The following is a 20,211-nucleotide window of genomic DNA, read 5'->3' as shown; positions in this document are numbered from 1 at the left end:
GAAAATATATCAGAACGACTTCTTTTTCTTTGGTAATCTACCTATTATAGTTATTATATTTTAATTTTCCAATTTCAGGCTCCAAAAGAAAAGAAATTAGTAAAGCCCGATGCTTGTAAGTTCATTTTACTATTAAACTATTAAATTATATTATTTAAATAACAATCCTTGATATTCCTCTACTTAATTCAGTTACTCTTGATTTCAGCCCTTGGTGCTCCGCGTCCGCCTGACAAGGATACAATCTTAGTTGGTTAGACAATTAATTTTGTTTTATTTTCAACTGCTTTTTTATAGAGAAACAAAAAAAAACTGAAAATTACTTCTTTATTATCTTATTAATTTTAAAAACTAAATAAATACATTACATAATTTTAAAACATACATATTTCTATTACAGTGGAACGAATAAAGAAAACATCATCCAAAGGTAGTATAATAATATGTTAAGATAGTATTTTGTAGACACTGATTGCTCAGTGGCAGAACCTCAAGCTCTCTATAGAGTATAGGGTTGAGTAGTCTTGTCTCCCTGCGCCTTAACGACATGTTTTAATTTTAGTAGTTGCTTACGTTCATGCTCTATCCCGCATATGGAAAGGTAGGCAGAGGGTATCTATAGTTAAGATTATTCCCTACTTTCAGCTTAATTCGAAACATTTCGTGTTGAGTGGTGGAACTCAACGCCGCTCTTCGTCTGTTACCAGAGCAGTCGAAACCATAATCATCGCGTTAACAGTCAGACGCCGTGTCGCTAAACCACGACGGCTATTACTAGGATAGTTAGCAATAAACAAATAAATAAATCAGCTTCACGCTGTATCCCGCCCAAAGCAGGGTAGGCAGAGGGAATCTAATATTAAGACATTTCGTTCCCCACTTTCCGCTGAATTCTGGAAGCATTGCAAAGCGAAGAAATGGATATATACATTTAAATAAATCACAACCAGTCGCTTTTACAGACATACTTTCTGTCCTTGCGCCCCAACTGGCCTCGGCCTAGTTAGAAGTAACTTAAAGAAAAAAGACTACAATATAATTATTATAATTGATAATATTTAATATGAGAAAAATTCAGGTCGTGGTCCACGCACACCTCCGGTTCCTATGCCCCGTGAAATCGGATCAACAGAAAGATTATCTCTGGTCACGATAAGCAAATTTAACATTCTCGAGACTGCTGTTGAAGACTTAAAAAATCGTGTGTACGGTGTTATGCCCAAAAACGAAGAAATTTTAGAGGAAGTGAGGTATAAATAATTGCATAGGTACCTACTGTAAATAAAATAATAAGAATCTGAAATTTGTAAAATCTAGCATTATTTTCTATGACATTGTTTCGATAGCTATGACACTTATTTGACGTTTACATACTCATATTAGTATCTTATTTCATACAAGCTTAGAGCTTAGGCCAAATGGAAGTTTAAGTTTGTAACTCAAATTAATGTTAAACCTTTTATAAATTGTACTTCCCGTTGACTTACAATCATGGAATTGGTACAGAACCCTCAGTAGGTGAGCCCGACTCGCACTTGATTAATATGAAAATATTTGACGTAGTTTAAAAAATAAAAAACATCAATATAATTCAGATTGAAAGTGTGTTCACAGATCACAAACAAACCTAAAGGCCATAACAGACATGTGGACGAATTTAAATGTGTCGTCAAGATTAGAAGCAGCTGAAACTGGTATCGCTAAACTCAGTTCCTTGGTTCAAGACGTGTTAACGAGTTCCACGACTGTAGCAGACTTACAACAACGTTCAGTCATAGAGTAAGATTTTGTTATCAGAAAAACCAAATAATTTAAGTTTTCTACCTGTAATTTGAATATATAATTACTTACTTAGCTTCACACTGTATCCCTAACGGGGTAGCCAACGAAAACGGGGCACCAAACGGTCTTTGAATACCTCTTTCGTCTCGTCCACTGTCATCAACCTCTTCGTACAAGTCCTCTGGCCTGAGGACCCCCTCGTGCTTTTTACATGATCTTCCTTCAGTATCTTTGATAGTGTGTTTACGAAAGTCAATCGAGATCTCCCCCTATATATTGTATAATTAATGAAATCAAATCGAAATAGATTATCTTATTCAAGAATGTTGTAATTCTTACTATTAGAATATTCAGGTCGATTGCTTATAGCATATAATTTAAATATATTTGTATTGATTGGATTAATATAAGTAGTTTGTGAAATCTAATTCCTTTTGATTTTTTTTCTTTGTCCCAAACTATTTGTGAGCTTCACGCTTTATTCCGCATAACACTGCTATATACAGAGAGAAGTTAGAGTCAAGACACTCGGAAATTTACATGCCGAGTCGAAAATATTGGAATCCCCCGAGTGGAAGTCGAACCCATAACCGCATTTACAGTAACACACTGTCCCATTTAGCCATAACAGCTTAAATTATTACAAGAATTTGATAATATTATTATATTTCAACAGACCATCTTCGTTAGCACCTCCGTCGTCCATAGCGCAGCCGTCTACTATAGCACCGCCTTCATCTATAGCACCGCCGTCATCTATAGCACAGCCGTCATCTATAGCACCGCCATCATCAATTGCTCATCGTCCTTCAATGCCAGCAGCTGTAGAGCCATCGCAACAAATATCAACTACCGACGAAATGGGAAGCACAGAAGAATTGGCCACTATGCAAGCACGCTTAGATCGTATAAGAGCGGACCTGGATAACCTAACTAATACGTTTTTCACTGCATTCGGAGATTTACGTACTGGTTTTTCATTATAATACATAATCTATTAGGCGACTTTAGTTTTCGAGAATCGTATTTTATGTTAGACTTTTTAGGGCTTTTTAAGAGTAGGCTTTATAGTTTAGTACAAAGATCAACATTCTAACAATGTATATTATCCAATATAAATAAATGTAATCCGATTAAAAAAAATATGTTAAATATTAAATAAAAAAAAATAGAATTATGCATCTATCATGAACAATTAATGTATAATTATAATAGGTAGATTTAGTAATAAGAGCTTCAACTGTATTTAAATATTCACAGGTGGCACTGCCCCGCCACGAGCTGAAGCTGAAACTATCGCTCCGCCCATTTCACGGCCGGGTAACATAAAATATTTTTTAACATCGATTTTATTATAGAGATTACTTATCACTAAAATTATTTAGATATGAACTTTTGTTATAAAATAATCTTCAGAAAACTTTTCTATGATTATAAAATATATGAAGTCTACTTCGTACAAAATTTGAATCGTTTCATACATTGTTTGCTTTGATGTTAAGTAAGAGTCATTTGTCATATTATTTTTTTTTGCTATATTTCTTATTTACTATGGTAAAACTTAAAAGTCCGTTTTGCCGGTAATCGCCTTCCCTATAATAGTAATCGGAAAGTCCACTCTCCTTACTTCCCTACGCTACTTAGACATTTCTCTAGGAACCTTAATGCCAAAATTTCAGCTTTTTACAACCAATAGCATTTAATACGTTGTCTGGTTTGTAAGTGCAAAAACGGACTTTTAATATCTAACAGAAAGAAGACCATCTGAAGCTCCTCATCGAGTTTCTGCAGTTACTGCAAATTTAATGGAAAGACTCGCCGAATTAGAAAAACGTGTTAATGACTGTTGCGAGAGTATCGGAAAAAAAGATGGCGTAGTTCAAGATCAGGTAAAATACAACAATAGATATTTAATTGTTTACTATTAACATTATCTACTAAGTGAAATAATATGCGTTTTTAACATACTTTTGATTTATTTATAGTTTTTACTCATACGAAAGGAATTTGTCTGAATCGTAATAGAATATACCCAAGTTAGCAATTCTTATTCTTAGAATAGAACTATAAACTTCTGTAAAGTTGACAATTTTATTGTAAATTGATATAATGAACATAACACACGAACTTACCTATATGTATATTATATCTGGACTCATCTATGGCAAGTTAACTTGGGCTAAACTCAATTATATTTTCCTCTGCATTTCAGTTTTTCTTTTTATTTTTTTAGCTTCACGCTGTTCCTTTTGCCTAGCCTACTATGTGTAAAATACACATAGTAGGCTAGTCAGAGGGAACCTGGGAACCTAGTGTTAAGACACTTCATTACCATTAAGACAGTTCCAGACCCCCAATTCAACTCTGCGATTTCACCTCGTTACCAGGGGAAGAAATGAAAATATGAAATATTTCATTCCCCGAGTGGAAATCGAACCCACAACCGTTGTATTTACTGTCACACACCCTACATACGCTACAACGGTCTCTACGAAATTAAAGAGACAGATAAATATCTAATAAAGAAATAAAATTAAATTATTTCTACAAATAAAAATACTAATAATACAGTAATAGAAAATCAATGTTATAGATTAATTCGTTCCAAGATCAACTGGAATATCTAATGAAACAAGTGGCGGAGCTCACAGAGGAGCTGGCATCTGGCAAATTATCGCCCGACCTTATAAAGGATTTGCAGGGTACGATACCGATCATATGATGACGGCCAATTGACGTCATTGCGCTGCTGAGTTATTCTTTTTAATATTATTACTTTTAAGTAACTTGTAATACTTGTAGTAGATTTTTTTGATTTTTGACGAAGAAAATAAAAGGCAATCAACCTTTTTTTTCACTTTTTTCGCCTCTCAAGCATAATAGAGTGGATTCTTCTAAAATATTCATGAGTAGAATGACAGAACACCGAACAGTATCGGACCAGAAGGTTTTTTTTTCATTCATAAAAAAAATTAAAAAGGCATCTGAAGTTCCACCTCAAGATAGAATGATAAAAAATGAAATAGTCATCTCAGGACCAATCTCAAGATAGATCTCATAGATGAGAACGGCATAGAAATGCAGGACTTGGGCTCGTATGTAAAAACTGCTCTAAGCTCTGAGATCGATCTTAAGATGCCCTTTTCATTCATATGTTATTAAACTGCATCTATTATAGAAAATAAAAACAGAAAATATTGATTATTATATGTCCCTATATCTTTATGAAAATAATAAAAAAATACTTATATTTACACAGAATAAATAAAAACGCACTTTATAATTATAGGCTTAATGACTCTCTTCCAAACTGTACAAGAAATGCAAGAACAATTGAAGGAAGTCCACGACACGGCAGTTCAATTAGCTAACGAAAAGGACGATCGACAGAATAACATGAACGTAAGAACTCATCTAATCAATAATTTTAATTAGTAATTTATATTCAATACAAAAAATTTTACTCGCTGTTCTACTATAAAATGTAAATAAGTTAAATATTAAACAAACTATTTAGATGCCTCTCTCGGTGCCTTTAATGAATGAATAACGAATACAGCACTAAGCTGAAAAGGATAAAAGAAATAATTTATCTATTCTATGCTCCCGTGGGAAGGAGTTTTCTCTACATGGACATGTTTATTTATTGTTATTTGCGTACTTTGTTTATAACTTTGCAGTCGCAATTGTTTTTAGGATTTTAGTTTAATAAAAGAAAAATTAACACTTTATCGACGTTATAAGTATTTTTTTAAGCTTCTCGCTGTATCTGGATTCTGGAGGCAAACACCCAATGTCGCGTTTTTCTTCGACACCAGAGCAAAGAAATGAAAATACTATGTATTTCATTTCCTGTAGTGTGACAATCTGTGGCGTTTAAAGCCGTCTATAAGTAGCTTACTATTTTCTGGTTTTACTATAACAACTATATAAAATTTCGCATATAGGCTCTTCTAGAACAGATAGAACTATTGAAAACAGTAAAACTGGACCGTGAAGACATGATAGAGGCAATGGCTGACAAGGCGGACCTGCGTATGGTAGCTCGGAAAGTGTCACACGATCAGTTCGAGCTGGCATGCGATGATCTCTCGCGAGGACTTGAGCATACGCTAGGAAAACTCAATACACAGGTATTTCTAAACAAATAGCTAGAATTTAATTTAAATTTCTCGTGTTTTTTTATATTTTTGCTCCAAAAAGCCGACTGAACTGTATTAGATATTAATTTATAATCATGTTGTACCTTTTTTTTTCAGCCTCACGCTGTGTCCCGTATGTAGTAGTGTAGGCAGAGGAAGCCTAGTGTTAAGACACTCCGCTCCCCACTCAACCGCATTCTGGAGGCATTTGGTGTCGACACCAAAGTGAAAAAAATTAAATATTAAATATTTAATTTCCTCGAATGGAAATCGAACCCACAACCTGTCGCGTTTACAGTCACACACATACCCCCTGCGCCACGACTGGTGTCATGGTAAAAATAATATAATACAAACTTTTAGGAAACATTATGGCAACAAGCATTAGATGATATACAAAGGGAAATTGAAACGAAACTGGACAAAATGGAACTGTCGCCAGTGAAGGACTTCTTTAACACTAAATTACGCCTCTTGCAAGACAATCTCAAGCAAATGGCTTCCTTGCGTAAAGAAGTGGAGGCGGCCGGCACCAAACGAGGATTACTTAGGTATTTACAAAGGATAGCATAAATAAATGTAATATTAATACAAGCCGTTATAATATTGCTATACTCTTGAATTGACTATTAAATTATCAGACCCAGGTCGAAATCTGCGAAACGGTCAAAAAATTAGGATGAGAATATTAGGTATGTCTTGCAAGACAGGCAATGCGTGAGTCGGCCTCGCCCACCAAGGCTTCCTTATCAATTTCAAGATTGTAGGGAAAAAGGGTATGAGAAGTATATAAAATTTGACAAATTTACCTTTGTATGGTATGCACTCATTTTGTATGAATATAACTACAAATACAAGCTTGTAATTCTTGTTTTCTATGAAATACCAATGAATTTTCGTTTTCTTAAAAAAAATTTTTTTTTGTACAAATAGGGATGTGAACTGTATATCCTGCGATGCAAATGCAGTAATGCCGACAGAGCCACCATCGACGGTGCCCCTCCTTAAACCTTTGCCCGCAAACATATCCATGAAGCCTTATCTTAGTTACGAACTTGGTATGTATAAATAAAATATATTTTATTAACGATAGTAAATCGCGGCGTTGGCGGAAAATGGGAACAGTGGGACATTAAACTCCCTCTGCCTACCCAGCTGTAAAAGAAACAATGGTAATTCAAAGCCGTAAACCACTAAGTTTATTTTTAAGGCGACTCTGAAAAGTAAGAACACTAGCAATCCCTTCTCATATAGAAGTAAGTAGAAGTATGTAGAAGTTTAAATACATTTATTACGTATAAGTTAACTCCTACATGTCTTTTTTAGCTTGTAGTTATAATTACTTAATATCTCTCTCTCATATTATATTAACTCTACCTATCTCTAGATGCAATAAGGAAGACGCAAGCGTCGAACGTTCCGCAGCGAAATCTGCACGACTGGGAGAATATTGAGAAGCAAATGACGCAACACAAACCACCACAAAAACCTAAGTAAATATTTGATAAATACTTAATCGAGTGGTTATCGTGGAAAATACATACATACAGTACCATTGACAAATCGTGGCCGTCCAGAAGTTAGGTTTTCTGAACTTTTGCAATGTTCCCTCGGGACGAAAATAATAAAAACTAAGAGAAATTAAAAAATCAAATGTACGCTACTATCTTAAGAACGGCCACAGCTTGTTCACCGTACTGTACTTAATAATTTCCGCGATATCGAATATAATTAGTGAAATTGGATATGACAATAATATTTCCAAATATACTCAAATGAAATAGTAAGTAAACAATTTACTAAGGTAAATTCAGCTCTATGGGTATATCGTATACGATATTTGTATCTTTAGATATTATCTAATCTACTAGCCGTAAGCTCTTCTTGAATGGGGATTTTTGGTTTATTTATAATGCAGGTGTATTAAATTTTTTCCTATTAAAAAGCACAATTTTGATAATACTAAATGGCGAAAATTTAAAATAATATTAATTTTTCACTAAATTTCTCCTTACTAATTCACACCAATCCTTGTGAAACAAAAGATTTTCATTTCAAATATTAAATAAAATATGCAAATAATTTAAAGTCAACTTAAAATAAAAGAAAGGGTAATTGGACTTTGTGAACAAAACTCTAATAGCGCTTTCTTCTCGTACAAACTTTTAATAGTAACGTTATTCTGTTAGGAGTTCTAATTGCGTTGAACTCTTAACTGTCGGAACAGCCATTGTGTAGTTGCTAGCTAGTCGCGGGAAAGTAAGACTGTCTTCGTCTGTCTTTTACATTTTAATTAATCGATCGTGTCTACCAATGCAGTGTTTTAAACTTAAAATATACTTGTTAAATACATTTCGATGGTTCCTAGGCATCTAAACTATCAAATTTAAAAAACCTAGTGTTAACATACTCCGTCTCCCATCTGCCGAATTCTGGAGTCAAAGAAACTAAACTATAAATTTAAATAAATATTGCATCTCCTCGAGTGGCATCGAACCCACAACCAGTCGGTTTTACAGTCATATTTTGTGCCGCAGCGCCACGACTGGTCTAAAGTTTCGAAAGTAAATTATATAGTAAACATCTTTTATTGCTGTTTTGAACCACTAACAAGTGTAGTTTTCTATTAGGTACATAGGTAGGTTTAAAAAACGCATAAATAACATTTTTTTTTTATATTTTATTATTTTGAAACTATACTTCATAGGAGTTTAAAAAAGCAATAAAACATTTGCGATTTTTCACTTTCGATACTTTACCTATGGACCATCGATTTGTCCTTTCAACTTTGGATAATATCTTTTGTTATATGAATTAAATTTGACAAAAAGGCACGTATTTTATTTATTTGTTTTCTAACGTCTCATTTTGAAAGTTTACTAGAAAACTGTTAACTACCTAACGACAAGACTAAGGTATTAAAAAAAGCGTCTGTATTTTTAGAGCAAATTGAACCATACTTAATTATTATTTTTGTCTGATATTTGTTGAATATTATATTCAATTTTAAAATTCAACTATTCTTATACCCACTTTCTATTTAATCTCCAGAAATATAATATCAATAACAAGAAAAACATAAACCCTAACGTGTAAATTAATATAAAAGAACAGATTCCAAACACATCTGCAATCGCTACTGCGGCGGCTCCCACACGGTGACGACGGCGGCGCAGCGCGTGGCGCGCCTGGGACACTTCATCAAACAATGGGGCCCCGATGTGGTGCCGCTGTCCTCTGGTCTGGCTGCTGGTGACGATGGCAGGGTAAATAATTTTAGTATTTTTTTTCCTCAGCTTTACGCTGTATATAGCAGGGTAGGCAGACGGAACCAATTGTTAAGACACTCCGTTCCCCATTTTCCGCCGAATTCTGGACTCAATGCGTGTTGAGTGGTGAAAAGGAACGCCACGCTTTGCCTCGACACCAGAGCGAAGAAATGGAAATATAAATTTAGATAAATATTTCAAAAATAAATACTTAAGTATACATAGATTAAAACAAAAATAAAAAAAAACAAATAACTATCTCTATGTAGTATATAATACTATGTATTAGAAAATTTGAAAATTCTTATTATTTGAATATATCAAGTATAAATATTAGCCAATTACATTTGTTACCCTTTACAGCTATATAAAGTCAGTCCAGCAGTGGATGAAAAAGTTGACACTGGTAAGTTTATAGTCAAGCTTAGGTTGAGCGACGAAGCCCCGGAACATATCGAAGGCGACGGTGGCCCGTGATAGGCTTGCCTTGCACCGAGGCGTTGTAGTAGTATGCGGGGGGGTAGTAAGGAAACCCTTTCCACCTATATGGTGGAAAGGGTTTCCTTCGGGGTTTAGTGGGTATATATATGACTGAACGGTGAGTCCTGCCAATGCCTTGACTGTAAGAAACAACATATTTAACAATACCATACGGTTAGTGCATTTATTTTTTTAGCTTCACGCCGTATCCCGCGTATAGCAAGATAGGCAGAGGGGGCCTAGTGTTAAGACACTCCGTTCCCCATTTTCCGCCGAATTCTGGACTCAATGCGTGTTGAGTAGTGAAAAGGAACGCCACGCTTTGCCTCGACACCAGAGCGAAGAAATGGAAATATAAATTTAGATAAATATTTCAAAAATAAATACTTAAGTATACATAGATTAAAACAAAAATAATAATACAAAGGAACGTTTACAGGTGGAGATACTGCAGATGTTTCCTGTACTCCGAGAGTAACCAAGAAGGGTGACCATCCGAAAACAATGCAAAAACCAGGGTTGGTTAGCGCAGTAAGTTTACTTTAATTATTAAAATCTAGTCCTACAAACACTATCTATATTTAAAATATCTATATACAGGATGGAATTGTCAGCACCACTTTAAATGAAACCACAGATTTAACTACTCTATAAAAGCCTAATATAATTCAGAAAAAAAAAATTCCCAAAAATGAAAAAGTGATTTTTTCAAACAAAATAAATAATAAAATTATCGTTTTAAAATAAAACGCCATTTGTAAAGTATAACATAGGCACGCACCCACTTACCTGTCAAAGCGACAACGTCGCACACGTATGTGTGCGTCACACGAAATACAGGTATGGATAAAAATCGTGAAATGAAAAAAAAATCCTACGTCAAAGCTGTTGAGGTACCTTGATTATTTTTTTTAGCTCTGGGATTGAAATATTTTACCCTATATGCAGTTTCAGTAAAAGATGCGCTGCCTCTTCCACCTGTATAGTTAAAAAGTACATAAAAGTAATATATTTCTTTACGACACTTGAAAATAATTTTTCTATATTGTTTGTTTTCAGCAAGAATGTCGTTGTTTGGATGGAGGTTAGTTTTCCTTTAACTATTTTTCACTCTTTATTTTGACATTATAGGCATGACGACAGCTAGTAAATATCACTAAAATTATGTATTTAACGAATGAAACCATATGAATAGATTACAAAACGCCTATTAATTTTATTATTGAGTGCATTCATTAGGATTTACGTAACGCCTTGGTAAATAAACGAATTGACACCTTGTATTTTATACAATGGTATTGACATATTACTCAGACTTGACGTCACTAGCGACGCCATGAAACCTTAACGCGTTTTGGTCCGATCGATAAACTTTTAAATTAAAATATATATTTTTTTAATACTAATATTTTTCTGTAGAAATAAGATGTTCATCGTAATTATATATTTCAACATTATAGAACAGTTTCTCAAAATCTGTCATCACGCCTATCTCAAGCCTGCCTGTCTACTTTGTCTCATTTCGTCCTTTTACCTACATTATAAATGTATATTGTAATATTTTAAATGTATTTATGACCTATTTTAATAAAAAGTATATAAAAGATGTAAAACAAAGCTTTATATGATTGAAGCTTATAAAAACATCTATCTTTTACTGTTATCTTAACATAAAAAAGATGGCTATATTTCCTGCATATTTTTTTTCAGAACAACAAACAAAAAGATAATCTTCGCATATTTATAATATCATATATTTTCCTGTTATTTACTTGTTATATTTGAAATAAAAAAAATAAACTTTGTTTAATCATTTTATTGGTAAATCTATTACCACAGTGTACCTTACAAAAAGATTGATACAGCTATACAATTCTAGTTATCTAAATAGTAACAGAATCATCCAGGATCCAGTGTTCTTAACTAAAAACAATTATATTCGCAAAGATCTTAAATCTTATTAGAATACCACTAATATATACAAATTGAAAAAAAAAACGATTTGTTGTAGAGAGGGACGAGAGAATTTTCTATAATTTACAAACTGCTTTATTAGACATTTAATACCAAACTTTGTATTATTTAAAATCTATGTAATTTTTAAATGCATATTTTTTTATATTAATATAATTTTAACCTTTTTAATTATTATATGAAAACATTCACTTTACTAACCAAGCATTATTAAGTCAAGTTATAATGGTGCTATATACTAAGTTCCATTCAACATTTACAATTTTAACCTGGTGAATTTATATTATCTCTTTTACATAGTACTTTTAAACATGCATACTATAATAATGTGTATATTAACATATAACTGAGTGGTTTCGATTAATGTTACTGAATCATATAAAATTGTCTACCTAAATGCTACAAAAAGTTCTTATATAATTAATTTTTACATAATACAGGGTGAGTCATATTGAACTTTCCGATTTCAATAAGGTGTGTATTAAAAACAAAGCGACATGCAGTAAAAATTATTTTATTGTTTGAAAGCACATAACATGCAGTTTTAATTTAGTTGGTTTTAAAAATGATATCCTGTAAATGTCCTGTAAATTTAAGGTCTCTATGCAGTATTCTGCGGACACTACTGAAAGATAATCCTAGTGAAGCGGCATGTTTCCGAACAGAACGCCGAGGGGATTGTTGAATTGAAGCCCGCACTCTATCCACGTTTTCCGCTGACGTTGACGTCCTAATTCGGCCTTGTGGTCTTGTTTTTAATGCTGATGATGTTGCTCTAAAATTTGATACCCAATTTCTGATTGTTGGTCCAGTGGGAATGGGATCACGTCGACCAATAGCAAAATGTAAACGGAACGCACGCTGTGTTGTGATCACGGAGCCGCCATTTTTAATAAACTCTTCAACTACGAACGCACGATGTTGTCCCGACCAAGCCATTGCTCACACTAAAACTGCATGTCATGGCGCGTCTAATGACACCATCCCCACCCTTCTACTCCTTCCCTTCTTCGTGCAACGTCCTTCCAAAACCGGAAAGTTCAATATGACTCACCCTGTAGATGTATCCACATCCAATTTCAAAGATTTAAGCAAAGAAAATAGAATGAGTTGGTTATAACTGGATTTAATAATGGTTATTGCACACCCATCTGATTTTATCTCACTAAATTTATTACATATTCCAATAGGTAAGTTGAAAGTATAAAACTGTAATAATATACACACACCTGGTCTTAATACGTAAGAAATATAAGTTTTATTTCCTTTTCAACTTCTCGCTCGCTTCTTAATCTAGTTAAAACATACACTTTCCGCCCAGTTTCAAAGCCAAGCTTTGTCTTTTTAACCAGAAAAAACGTCCAGAGACAAGTTAAAATAATAAATATAGAAGAAACGGGAATTCAATGCACAACTGTTTATATTCAGACACTTCCACTCTGCACTACTACACCTTCGAAATGCCTATGATTCTTTATAATAATTATATAATTCTAATATAGATGGCTAATATACATTATCAGCTTATATCAGAGCAATCACACATACATTTGCATTACACAATATACTGTCACAGATAATAAAAACTTTGTTTTACATTTCAAAACATTGTATAATCATAGTAAGGATAATCATATTTATACTAATTTTCAATATACTGAACTATCATTAGAAAATCGTAGGTTTAATTTAGTGAGACACAACTCTTCCTTAAAATCTAATAACTGTTTTAATACAAAATCTACATACTACAATAATCAATTATTCGTTTCATTATTTTTATAGCTTACTTGACACATACAAGAAGTGTTTAACGATAGTTTAGCAAAAAAGGTGGTAATAAAATAATAAATTCAACATCCAGCTTCAAGTCTTTCCCGCATAGCATTGTAAGCAGAACAGCCAATGAACCTAGTACCAAGACACACCTACCTAGTACCTAGTACAGCAGTGCATCTAGTAATTAAATTGTTGTTTATTGAACAACAATGGTGACGATAAAATAATAATGTAACTTGTGCCAGTTGCGCCAATGTAAGTGACATGGATATGATGGATAATATTTTTTTAGCTTTACACTGTATCCCACACATAGCAGAGTAAACAGAGGGAACTTGGGAACGTAGGGTCAAAACTCTCTGTTCCCATTAAGACACTTCCGATCCCTACTTTCCGCTGAAATATAATCTATTATAAATTAATAAATAATTAAATCAAGAGGCCGTTGTGACGCAGCGGCACAGCGTTTGACTGTAAATTTTCTTTTCATCGCTTTGGTTCCTCTGGTTTCCCTCTTCGTACCTTACTACACGCGGGATACAGCGTGACGCTGAAACAAAGCTGTATAAATTAACGGTGTCTCCCTCTAGCGCTGTAGTGGTTTCCGTCGCGACTGTACCGCCGCTCTTTAGGATCGCGCGCGCCTCGGGACCGGTCCCGCCGGTCTCGGTCCCGTTCACGGGATCTCTCCTTGTCCCGGGATGATTCGTGAGTTCTGTGAATTAATTAGATTCTATATTCTTTTAATTCATATGTTTTTATTGAGCATTTTAGTTACACAAAAATGTGTTGTTCAAACAAAATTATTTTTTTTTATTGTAATTAGGTACTTTATTATAAGTTAAATTATTTGTTTTGAAGTGTATAATTTAAAATATATATATTACAAACACCTAATTAAAAATGTAAATATAAAACATATAAATAAATATAATACCTAGATTCCCCAGCAGACCGGCTGTCGCGGGACTTGCGGCGCGCGGGCGGCGACCGTGACCTCGACTTACGCGTCTTGGGCGAGCCGTGCTGGGACTCCCGCTCGCTGTTTAAATTAAAATCGTCGAACCTATAACATTGTAATTATGATGGTAACTTTCTAATTTTCTAGTAGTGGAGGCGCAGTGCCATAGCTTGTTACTGTAAGCGCAACGGTTGTGAGTTTGATTCCCAGTCGGGGAAATTAATTAATCCATATTTTAATTTCCCTCCTCTGGCAAAAAAAAGCTTTGTGTTACGCCACTCAATACATAATGTCTCGAGAATCGATAGACTGTAATCACGACGGTTATGGGTTCGAATCCCACGGAGAGAAATGAATTATTTAATAATTTCATTTCATCGCTCTGGTAATTAGCCAAAGCGCGACGTTCGGCAGTAAGTGAACTTAATATATGTTTTCATATGTCTCGTAATCTATGAATATTTTTTGCATTACACAATACTTACTTATTTTTGGGAGCTTGGGATGAGCTATGACTAGAACTTGAACTTGACGATGAACTGGAAGATGATGAAGAACTTCGAGATCTATAAAAATAAACAAATACATTTAAAAATATTTTAAAACAAACATATTTATAATAATTACAAAAAAATAATTACCTTTTTCTGCTCTTTATTGATTCTGATTTTCCATTTTTATCTACTGTAGTTGTTGAACCGTCTTTAGAAGCGTCTTCTTTTTGTTGGTCATCCTTATCTGAAAAACAAAAAATAAGTATAAATTAAATATAGCAAAAACAAATGTAATTAAAAACTAAATAGCCCGACAAGAAGTTTAAGAACGTTGTAAAGATAGGAGAAAGTCAAACTCGCATATGTACAGTCGCGTGCATAATCTATTTTAACCCTGAAATAGGCGTTGAAAGTTTGTATGGATAAATCTTTAAATTTGCACCGATTTTTAGAAAATTTTAAATTCCGATTCATAAAAATATTTCATTGAACACGTGTTTCACGGTTATCAGAATTTATCCCCTAAACTGAAAATTATTTCATAAATATGTTTAATAAACGTTCATAAGATTCAAGCGGACGAAGCCGCCTGAGGCTAGTACTCAATATACGAAATTCGTCGTAACTTTGTGTCATATATACAAGGTGGCGTAGCAAATGCCCTTAACAGTCGCGTTTAAATGTACTAGTGTTTTGATCGGGCTAGCGATGCGGTATGAATAGGGACGTCGCTACGTAAATATCTAAACTACATATTATGCACAGGTGCCCGCGCGTACTTCTGAATATTCCTAAATTTTTTGTCGGGCTATATGTATACTTATATCTACACCGCTAACCCATTTTGGATGAGTTGCCTTCCTCCCCGTCGCTGCCCCACAGATCATACTTAGAGAGGTCAGCGTCATCCCCCGACTCCTCCTCCTCCTCCTCCCCACCCTGCTCCTCTTGTGAACCAGACGTTCTAGGCTGAAACAAAATTACATATAACAAACAAGAAAGCATTTAAACTTGCAGACATATTGTTAAAACTTCATGCTATGTAAGATTAGAGAGACACTATTTTAATCATAATTCTATTTGAACGATAGCATGATGCATTAAAAATAAGTCTTAATTTATTTTTGCATACAAACCTTTTTGCTTCTTTTTCCTCTTCTCCCCTCCTTGACACTCTTGTCGGTTTGCTTAACAGTTAATTTTAACCTATTTAATAAGATCGGTTTGGGAAGTGCGAAGCTTTTAAAATTCCCTATCACAGGTGCATTTTCATTTAAATGCGGTGTTTGATTCTTTTTTGTCTCGTCTGCATTTTTTAGATTAATGTTTAGTTTTTTATTTATGCTACTTGGTAACACTACTGGACCTGGATCAAAGATGTCACTTAAAAAAGGAGTATCCCCAGTATTTCCATCTAGTTTCTCTAGCTCTCGTTCTATACTTTCGTCTATATTAGATTCTTTCTCCCAATCTTCATCATTTGTTAAATTTATCATTTCTACTTTTTCATTGATTTTATTATTACAATCATCTTGCCCATTCAACCTTGTTGTGTCGTTTTTTGGAATGTCATTTGGCTTTTGGGAGAGATGTTGTAAATTTTGAAGTGCTAGTAACAAAGTGTTTGTATTTATATTGGAGAGCAAGTTCGAGAGATCTATTTGAGGCGTGATTTCACTTAAATCATTGTTACTATTAGTTTCAGGTATCGTTGATACTTGTTGTGAATTAACTTCTTGAGATTGTTCATTGATTACATTTACTTTCTCAGTATCATGAGGTAAAGAGTTATTGTGAGTTTGAGATTTATTATTCACAGTATTATCTAATTTTATAGTAATTGATTCTAAAATATGTACTTTCTTTGAAGGACTTATATTGTTATGAGTTTTTGTTGTTGGATGCATATTCCTATTTTCTTCAGTAATACACCTTATTTCTTCAGATAGTGATGTAGGAATTGGGGGTGGTTTCTGAGTAAGACAGGTCAGGTTAATTTTTTGTGGATTAGCTGTGGACTGTTGATATGTAACTTGTGGTGGCACATTTATTATATTTTCACATTGAGATATTTTGCATTGATTAGTATTATTAGGCAGCATTTGACTAGCACAACTCTTTTCCTTAGTATCATTAATATCTTCAAGTAAGCCTAGCAGCATTTCATGTTTATCTCTAATAAAATTTTGATTGATTAATTGAGTACCACTATCTTTTTGCACATCACTGTAGCTAGTATCATATAACATATCTGTGGTGGGACTCTGGTTTCTTAAAGATCCTATACTGGGAGGTGATGGGGTGCGTTTTCGATTTATATTTAAAGGTATTTCTATTGAATCAGAATTTTTGTAAAGTGCGTCGTCATCTTCATCCCACAAAGTTTCGTATCTTTTAGCAGGGTCAGCAGTTTCTAATACTTTGTGTTTGTCAGTGCTGTCTTGACTTTGATCATTATCTCCAAATATATCCATTATGCTCTTGTTTTTAGTGGCTGAATTTGACTGAACAATGTCAAATACACGAAATGCATTTTCCGAGGATTTAATGTTATTCAATGTACCAACAGGTTTATCAAATGGCAAATATTGAACCACTGTGGCACTGCTGTCCACCTCATCTTTAGTAAAATCCTCACCTCGACTTACAGAGTTGGATATCTGTGTTGAGATATATCCTTGGAGTTCACTCTCCGTTAGATCAGTAAAATAATCATTAATTTTGTGTGAAATTTCCAAAGGACCAGAAGATACTTCTAATGCTGTTGCACTTATATTATTGACAGGTACATTACTAGAAAAATTACTTCCATTTCCTTTAGCCCAAAAACCTCTTTTCTTTACATTATTTTTGAAATCTTGATAATTTTTCTTAGCCGTGGCTGCAAGCCTTGTAGGAACATATTCACTGGAACAACCATCAGGTTCTGATACATGATCATTGTCTTGATGTCTACGTCTGTCTACTACATTCATATTGCGTAAGTTTACTGTGTAAATATTACCTGTAACAAGTGGCGATTGCTCAGAATTTTTAATAGTATTATACCCTGAATAAGATTGATTTTCATTAGAATATGCAGCTGTTTGTGAAGTTGGATTAGAACGTTTTTTCACTTTTCGTTTTATTTTTCTTTCACCAAAAACGCGCGATCGAAAATCTACATCATCACTGTTATAGGAATATGAATCTGAATCTGATTCATTAACTGAGTGGCGGGTTGTATTCGACTTTGGAGGAGGGCTTTTTCTTCTGTTTAAAACTTTAAGATTATTCTGGTCTAAATCTGAGTCAGGGTAGTTAGAGTCCTGACTGTCACGAGAACTTGACCTAGTTCGTTGATGTGTAGATGCTGACTGACTTCTACCTTGAGATATCCTATCATCAATTGAGGAACCGCCGGCAACTCTCGCTTCTGAATCTATACCACCAATAAGAAGAGTGTCTGTACTATTACTTTTTTGTCTTGAGCCATATATAGAATGATTGTGAGTTTGATTATTTTTAAGACAATCATCATCAGTATCAGATATTATAGCAATTTCATCAGGATTTGTTTTTTTTCTATTATTGCTAGTCATTTTAATATTTATATTCGAAGATCTCTCTGTATCCTTTTTTGATGTATCTATATGTGCATCAATTAAGCATCCAGTAGTTAACAGTCTCTGTCTCCATGCAAAAATTGTTTTAAAATCTGGTGCTGGTTTGTCATACATCATTTCAAATTTATCAGTGCTAATTTTACAATTGTTGTATACTATTGCAAATGCTGCTGCTTTTACTCTTTCTTCTAGTGTGTATGTAACTTCAAAATCTTCAGCTGGGGTGGGCCCAGTGAATTTATATATAACATCATTATTTGTTGAGGATACTCTATTTTCCATAACTGGGTTATAGGTTTTTAAGGCTGGGGATATGCTGTTATCACTTCTACCAACCTTAGAACTAGTTTCATATCCTGAAGAACCAGTTTGATCTTTGTCTCCTGAACTACAATATCGTTTACGAGAAGTGCCATTTGTCTTGTACGGAGATGTGGCAGTGTCTGGCCTGTAAAAGTCATTAGGTTGATTTTGGAACTGATTACGTCGTAATGCAATTTTATTCAAAGGAGGCAGTTCACATATTGAGCCATCACTAAGACTCCCATTAACTTTTGCAATATCCTTTTTTAATAACATAGGCACAGTTGGAGGTGGTACAGGCATCACAACATCCATTTTAATTTCCTCCTGCAGCATAGCCGATGGCAACTTTTTGTTTACAGGTCCTTCGGTGATGCCGACCTGAAGGCAGGAAAAATTATCTCCACTTTAGTAATGATGTGCTTCAAAATTTATTTCACTTAGTAGTTAGATTATAACTCTTCTTAGCTTCAAATTCCATTATCTGTCATTTTAATAAATGTTTATTTTTAATAGTGCCAGGAGTAAAGAGATCAAAACACTGTTAGAAAACAACATGTCTCATTGTTAAAATATATGTAGGCCTTGAAAGTGGTGGATGTAAAATAATATGCTTACCTTTTCTTCCGATTCTGATCTCCGTTTACGTCTTCTACGCCCAAATTCATCGTATTCATCATCTGAAGATGGTTCTCTTCTGCGATATTCTACAACACCTCTTTCATTGTAGCCTCCGCCATAGCCGGTTCGGGCTTCAACCTAAAATAATAATTAATATTACAATTGTTATACTCATTATGTATTAATTATTAACTTGATTTTAGAGGGAAAAATAAACATGAATAAAATTGTTATACACACCTCACCAAATTTCGGCGCATTACAAACATTGCACGTTTGACGCCGGGCCCAATTGACATTCGCGCATTTGTTGCACTGCCAGTCATCGGCATTAAAAAGCCCTCGTGATTTTTCTGCTGCTGACTTTCCTATTTCAGTACCGAGTTTTTTCTTGTATGGCTTTCCATTAGGTCTTTCTTTATTACACCGATAACAAGAATTTCGACGTGCAAAATTTATATTACCGCAGTTCGCATCGCTACATATCCAATCCCCGTCGTTCATTTTGTTTTGGCAGATATTTGCACCTTCTAAATAATATATATTACCATGATACTTGATAAAGAACACACTTCATTCAAACATTAAAAGGAAAAGCACGCTAACATGTAAATAAAAGGTAATTTTGACAGAAATCACAACTTTCAAAGAAAACCAAGCTCTCTTTCGTAAGAAAAGAAACCCAAATCAAGCTATAGATGCCAGCCATGACATGACGCAAATATTGTACTTCCTGCCATAGACATTTCTAAAACAATATCCGCAAAGTTTTTTGTTAATTTAGAATGTTTGCAAAGTATT

The 20,211-nt window shown here is 34.0% G+C and overlaps 2 protein-coding genes across 3 annotated transcripts; one reads left to right on the top strand and one right to left on the bottom strand.

Annotated features, from left to right (window-relative positions):
- The first annotated feature begins 1,078 nt into the window (after nt 1-1,078).
- Nucleotides 1,079-11,477, top strand: LOC146534450 (uncharacterized). The gene is made up of 16 exons (XM_085193521.1): nt 1,079-1,250; nt 1,615-1,779; nt 2,459-2,748; nt 3,043-3,102; nt 3,535-3,671; nt 4,376-4,484; nt 5,072-5,184; nt 5,730-5,915; nt 6,288-6,475; nt 6,858-6,982; nt 7,312-7,417; nt 9,034-9,190; nt 9,557-9,599; nt 10,113-10,204; nt 10,733-10,757; nt 11,384-11,477. The coding sequence occupies exons 1-16, from the start codon at nt 1,108-1,110 to the stop codon at nt 11,401-11,403; spliced, it is 1,959 nt and encodes a 652-aa protein (XP_085049647.1). The 5' UTR covers nt 1,079-1,107; the 3' UTR covers nt 11,404-11,477.
- Nucleotides 11,475-20,142, bottom strand: LOC146534449 (uncharacterized). 2 transcript variants are annotated; one of them, XM_085193519.1, is made up of 8 exons: nt 19,651-20,142; nt 19,408-19,548; nt 16,018-19,170; nt 15,721-15,850; nt 15,029-15,125; nt 14,873-14,953; nt 14,364-14,492; nt 11,475-14,141 (listed from the first exon to the last, which is right to left on the bottom strand). In XM_085193519.1, exons 1-8 carry the CDS (start codon nt 19,912-19,914, stop codon nt 13,997-13,999), a joined length of 4,140 nt encoding a protein of 1,379 aa, XP_085049645.1. In that variant the 5' UTR covers nt 19,915-20,142; the 3' UTR covers nt 11,475-13,996. The 2 variants fall into 2 exon arrangements, with proteins under 2 accessions (XP_085049645.1, XP_085049646.1); XM_085193520.1 differs by having other exon boundaries at nt 14,364-14,468.
- Nucleotides 20,143-20,211: the final 69 nt, after the last annotated feature.

The sequence above is a fragment of the Heliconius melpomene genome, chromosome 11 (genome assembly GCF_056956725.1).
Source record: "Heliconius melpomene rosina isolate 202511_hmr_F chromosome 11, ASM5695672v1, whole genome shotgun sequence".
In the NCBI taxonomy this organism is placed as follows: Eukaryota; Metazoa; Arthropoda; class Insecta; order Lepidoptera; family Nymphalidae; genus Heliconius; species Heliconius melpomene.
Note: the sequence above shows the minus strand (reverse complement) of the source record. Positions and strands in the feature narration are given on the sequence as shown.